The sequence below is a fragment of the Rhea americana genome, unplaced genomic scaffold (genome assembly GCF_003343005.1).
Source record: "Rhea americana isolate MKP2758 unplaced genomic scaffold, rheAme1 scaffold_160, whole genome shotgun sequence".
NCBI lineage: Eukaryota > Metazoa > Chordata > Aves > Rheiformes > Rheidae > Rhea > Rhea americana.
Genome location: NW_028185706.1, coordinates 393,846 through 399,845, shown reverse-complemented (window position 1 = coordinate 399,845; position 6,000 = coordinate 393,846). Strand labels below are relative to the sequence as shown.

General features: G+C 35.2%; 1 protein-coding gene across 1 annotated transcript in view; it reads right to left on the bottom strand.

Moving 5' to 3' along the window:
* The window catches only part of USH2A (usherin), a 399,365-nt gene that overhangs the window by 136,132 nt on the left and 257,233 nt on the right, over positions 1-6,000 (bottom strand). Inside the window, exon 39 of the mRNA XM_085300119.1 lies at positions 5,834-5,976. Within this exon, the coding sequence (XP_085156245.1) occupies positions 5,834-5,976 (143 nt within the window). The remainder of the gene's footprint in view (positions 1-5,833; positions 5,977-6,000) is intronic.

The window sequence follows — 6,000 nt, the reverse complement described above, 5'->3', positions numbered from 1 at the left end:
CCTCCCTCAAAAAAGTGTATTTTGGTAGCTAACATACCTTCCCATACATTCCCTACTGCCCTTTTAAAAGAGAGACTTTTAAGACTCTCTCAATTCAAACAAGACATTTGAGAGATGCTTAATTGGCCCCACTGGATGGGAAAGCATTAAATCCTGATCCCCAACAATCATTCAGTGTAGCTTCTTTCTAAATGGCAAGCAGAATCATCTAATTCTATATACAAATCAACTAGCACGATACCGCTTGGTTGAAAGGGTCACCACAATTATGTAAAACATGAGTATTAACTATAATTGGGATAGTTTGCTAATACAATAAAAAGCTCTGAACATGAGAAAAGTTATGCTCACAGCAGTAGCTATCACTTTCTAAAGTAAGAATTCATGGATGAAATGACATGAAAAAGATGGTTATAAAATTTTAATGGAATGATAAAAGGCAAAAGTCAGCCTCTCAGCTGAATTCTTAAAATCCCTATATATCACAATCAGCTCCTTAACTGTAAAATCAATGTGGAGTATAACATGTTGTCAATGTGGTTGTCACTGGAGGGAAGACTGCAAAGTATGACAGCTACACAGCTCAGCCTGACAATGATGAAAATAAAATCATAAAGATTTTTACCTGGATGTAATTGTTTATAGAAGTAACTACTGAACACAAGAACTGTGGGCATCTTTTTCCCTAAGATTCTTGGTTCATATTTCAAACTATTTCATTATAGTATTAATACTGGAAGGTAGTTTAATTTTGGCAAATGAAATTATCTTTTATGGCAGGCTATTTTGTTCATCTGCTTCAAAAGTTCAGACTCTACTTAAAATGAAGGTACAAAACTGCCATTAATCTTTTTTAATTCCCTGACTAGAACCACAACATTTGTTTACTTATTGTACAGATCCAGGGTGCAGAGGGACATACACTCTCAAGGAGATATTTTTGGAGAATCTATACTTTCATTAATATACTGAGACATGTACCTGGATTACTGCCCTTTAAAGCTAATGAGAAATACCTGATTTGCGAGGAAACTCACTCACTAAGCAGAATAGACATTCTGTGCCTTTTATTCTTGAATCATTTACTCTTTTCAGGAACATGGGCAATGAAATTAAACATATTAACAAARGGTAGTGCCTTTCATAAACTACTGACTGTATCCAGCAGAGAATCCAAGTTGTGTAGGTCTGGTCACAAGTGGTCACAGGACTCTCTTATCACTTCAGATCATAGAACTCAAAAGTCATTAAGCTTTTTGTACAATTACATGCAGTCGGTATGAACCCCTTCCAATATGTATTGAAAACCATCTTCAAAATATTTAGATTTTTTGACCCCTACTACTCTGGCASGATGTTGGTTCCAGAGCCTCTGCCTAGCATTTAAGAAACTTCTAATTCCTAATGTAAAGGCAGGTCCACGCAGTTTGTACTCTTCATCATGTGCCACAATATTACTTTTGTTTAATTTGTTCTCCTCTCCTTCTGGTATCCACCCAGCCATATATTTCACGTGACTTTCTATTCCCTTTTTCACCTCGGCAGGTTTCATCTTTTCTTGCTGCAGTTTCCATTTATCTTTCTTGACCACAGGTGTCCAGACTCCCATCAATTAACTATGGATTAGGTTATATGCCTMAATTATATAGACCTAGTTTACGTGCCTATATTAGGAGACTATTTTTTTCAGACACCCTATACAATCAGCAGAGAAAGAAAGCTCTTCTGAAAGATAAGGGAAAATGCAGCATTTACTCTCTGTCCTGAACTGCCCTATAGAGGAACCTGTCTCTCTCTGTTGACTATGTAGAGAAACTTAAACAGAATACTCTTCCTCACCCTGGAACCAAAGCTTTGTGCTGTGAATGCCAGAGGAGCACGGAAGAACAGTTTGTACAATAGCAATAACAATTCCTTATTTCTCCAGGAAATACCTCAGCTGATACGTTGCATCATTTCATTTACCTTTTTCTTGGTTGCAGTCTCTAGCAATTCTCATAAATAATGATCTCAAGCCACCACTGTGTATTGTGTACGTTTGACATTACTTACTGTGAATAAACATGGGACAGGCCTATAGCCTCTTTATAAATAAGAGAGATGGACTCGCAATCACATTAACTAAGAAAAAGAACAAAAACTAGACTGCCTGATAGGMAAGTCACAAAAACCTCTCTCTCAAATAGTGCAAGCCATGCAAAGGCTTTCAGGAAGAACTCCACATATGGGGAGGGTACACTAGCCCAAGGGACTAAAATGTAGTCATGTGAAAGAGAACAGGATGATGATTGAAGGGGTACGCAGGTCATTCATCAGACGGCAAACAGTTTCGGGGACATTCAGAAGATAAGAACTGGCAGCTTGCTTCTGAAAAGTAACAATTCTTTGGTAGCTTGTAACTTGTCCATATAAATATAGATTTTCTTAGACACAAGAAAAAGCACCTTTTTGATTTTGGAACTATCTCTGCCATCTAATATTACTTCTGGTGGAAAGCTGCCACCCAGTATAATTTACCAACCTTAAAGTTATACCACAAGAATACTTCAACTGGCATAGGACCAGMTGCAGAAAACTATAACCAATTCCTTTGTAGCTTCCTTCCCAGATTGTTCAAAGCCTTACCATGATAAAAGAGAAAACTCAATTAATTTCTTTATTTTTATATCTGGAAATTTTATTTCTAAATACAACACATGCTCTCATTTCAATGGTACATACTGATCTCTTAGTTCAGTGTTGATACTGATTGCAACAGAGTTAATTTAAAATTTACACTCAAGTTACTGAAAGCAAAATCTAATTCAGAAATTCATCAGCTGCTTTTATTTGTCTGGCAGCAAATAGTCTGATGCTATACTGACCAAGATCACTGGAACAAACATCTTTTATTAACACCTTTAACAAGTTTTTAAAATATTCATAGGATATGTATATTATTGTTATCTGGCACTTGCAGGGTAGAGTTTAAAAGAATGCACTGAATCTGTTACTAGCATCATGCTCTTGTAAATTGAAATATTTGAAAATCTGTCAAAATTTTTCCAGTATGTTTTCTTGCATTAAAAAATATCCCCAAACTTACTAATCTTTATAGTAAAATATTCTATTATCAGATACAGCTGATTTTTATGGCAGCATTTGCTATTTTTTCCTTAATGTTTCCTAATTTCCTCCCACTTTACTAAATATTCATCATAAATAAAATATACTGTTCAATAGACAATGATTGTGAAATTGTCAGCTTGTATTAGTATACTCTGTTGACTTTTAAACAAGGTGTGTTGATTTACATCTATTGATCTCAGGTGCAGGTGTGCATATGCATACTCACGTATGTATTTTATTCCTACAGATATTTTATGCTTTAGTGAAACAAGYGAGACATACACTCACTGTGTAGAATTCAATCAGAACATGAGTACACACATATATTTCAGCAGAATAAGAGATAACGGGAAATTTCTACTGTCAAATTGTACTTCAAAAAGTGAAAGTGTATTGGTTAGCAGGGCCAGGAATTATGTGCGGTTTTGCAACAAGCTGTCAGTACAGGCAGTTTTATAAGAAACACATTGAAGCCTTGACAGAAATGCTACTCATATCCAAYGCAAATCATTCAGTTTTAAGTAACTGAGTTGAACATGTTTTGACAAATGGCAGCCCTCCACAATGACACCAAAACCAGAGTCCTCAGTCCCCACWGAAAGTTTTGTTGTTAAATTACAAGAATTGTTGGATAGCAGACACACACCAGCACTTATTCTTCATCAGTATTAATGCAAGAAGAATAGGATGTTTTAGGAAAAATCATTTTCCCCAAGGAGACATAGAGTTTATAACTGAAATACAGAAGTTTGTTTTAAACTAAGGAACAAGATGCAGCATCACAGCTGAAGAGGCAAACGGATTGTTAATCTCAAAATATTTGAACTGAGTAAATTCTGCAGAGGCATTATATTAATTTTCTCTTGTTCTTAAATCTTCTTTGGCCACATCTACCTCCTGCACTGACTTCAGGTATTTACGCAGTCAGGTTTTACAGAGGGTAAATTTTCACGTCAGTGCACAAAGGCCATCCACGTTCTATCAGCAGGTAACTTTTACAAGGAGGACTGTATTGGAATGCATATCCTGTGCAGGCCTCCTGCTCGATACTTAATTAGCAAAAAGAAAATTTGAAAGTTCTACATCTACTACTTTGCACAAAAAATAGTTTTTACATTTACTAATAAGCAAAGCCTTCTAAATATACTTCTGTGCTCCTGCTATCTAAGAAAGAAACAACACTGAATTATCTGACCAGAGATAAATAACAATTGATGTTTCAACAAAATAGGTGGACTAGTTGCAATCAGATCATTAACATTAAATAAATTTAGTATTATTATATCCACTTTCGGTAAAAAAGTAAAAAATAAAGGAATTGAATCTCTACAAAGATTTTCACAGGTAGATAACAGGTCTCCAGCCTGCAGAGGCCAACTTCAGAACTTACTTTTGTTCATAAGCATAGGTAATGTATMTATAGAAGCATTTGTATTTTTGAAGCTTGAATGTATTTATCAGATAAATTTCTGTTATGACTTACTTGCTCAGCTTTAAACAAAACATGTATTCCAGTTGTGGGAACATTCTTTAGGAAACATCTAGAAAAAGAGTTAGACAGCTATCCATCTAGKAAAAGAACTAAAACCAAGCTGAGTCACAAGCACTGAATAATTCCTACAACAACTGCTTGTGAATGCTACGTTAAAGGCAGAGTCCCAAATACAGATCTCGTATCAGTGTAAAAGAAAGAGTAACAGCAAAGCACATTTCAGTGTGAATGCTGTGCAAATAGGCCATTAATGAAACCAGGAAGCTAGGATTTTGGATTTTTATCATAAAAACAAAAACACACCTTTYCCCCCTTCAGAATTTCTTGCTTTGTTATTAAACAAGATGTAACARGAACAATCTCTTTAGAAAATACTTCAATTGCTCTAAAATGTAGTACAATGGGGTCATTACAGATCTATAAAAACACACTAACAAAGATTTTATTTGAAAACAACAGCTTTTTCCACAAAGGGTGTTATTAGGTTTCCTATTACAGTGTAAGAGAAAACTAATAGCTAAGCTTCTAAAAAAAAAMCCTGAATATTATGTACTTCATGTACAGTAAGTTCCAATTTTGTCATCAGTTTTTGCTTAAATACCACACTAGATGCGAATTCCTAGACTGACACCTAAAATGGCTGTACCTATATGCTGACTCTTGACTGTTAAATCGAAGGACGGTTGAACAAATATAAGTAGAGTATGCAGAATATAARAGCTAATAATGAAGAAAATGATGGGATTGGCAACGACAAACTGAATTTTAGACCTGTAGACCACTAATTTGAATTAGCACAGATCAGCTGTAATGAAAACTTCTTTTCAGCTGTGCTGAGATTACCTAAGATGTACCACAGAAGTCAGACAACTGTCATATACTGTGCACTTCAACTTATTTTCTCTGTTATGTCTGAAATCAGAATCAAGTCTTTTTGTATATAAAGGAATACCCTTTAAAAAGCTGTGAGTATATCTTAACCTGACTATATATGAAAATATATACATGGAGGGGTATAGTATAAAGAAATTGGATACTTATTCCCAAAATATGTATTTAAATACACTTGTTCAATGAAAATCTCAGATAACTGATACTTGATATTCAGGAAGGAAATGCATTATTSCTATGTAACTGAGAAAGCTAGATAACCAAAAGAAATTACGTGCAGTGGCAGCTGARATGTTATTTATATTTCTGCTAAAGGGAGTTAAATAAAATTGGAGTGCTTACTGTCTTCTGCTGTGGTCATTGAAGTCCAGTTGCTGTAAGCATTGCCATAACCGTTGGAAGCAACCACTCTTATCTCGTACTCAGTGTATGGCTGCAGATCTCTGACCCTGTGCTGTAAGGAAGCAGTAGGGCTGGAAAGCAACCTGCAAAGAAAAGCAGTGTAAGTC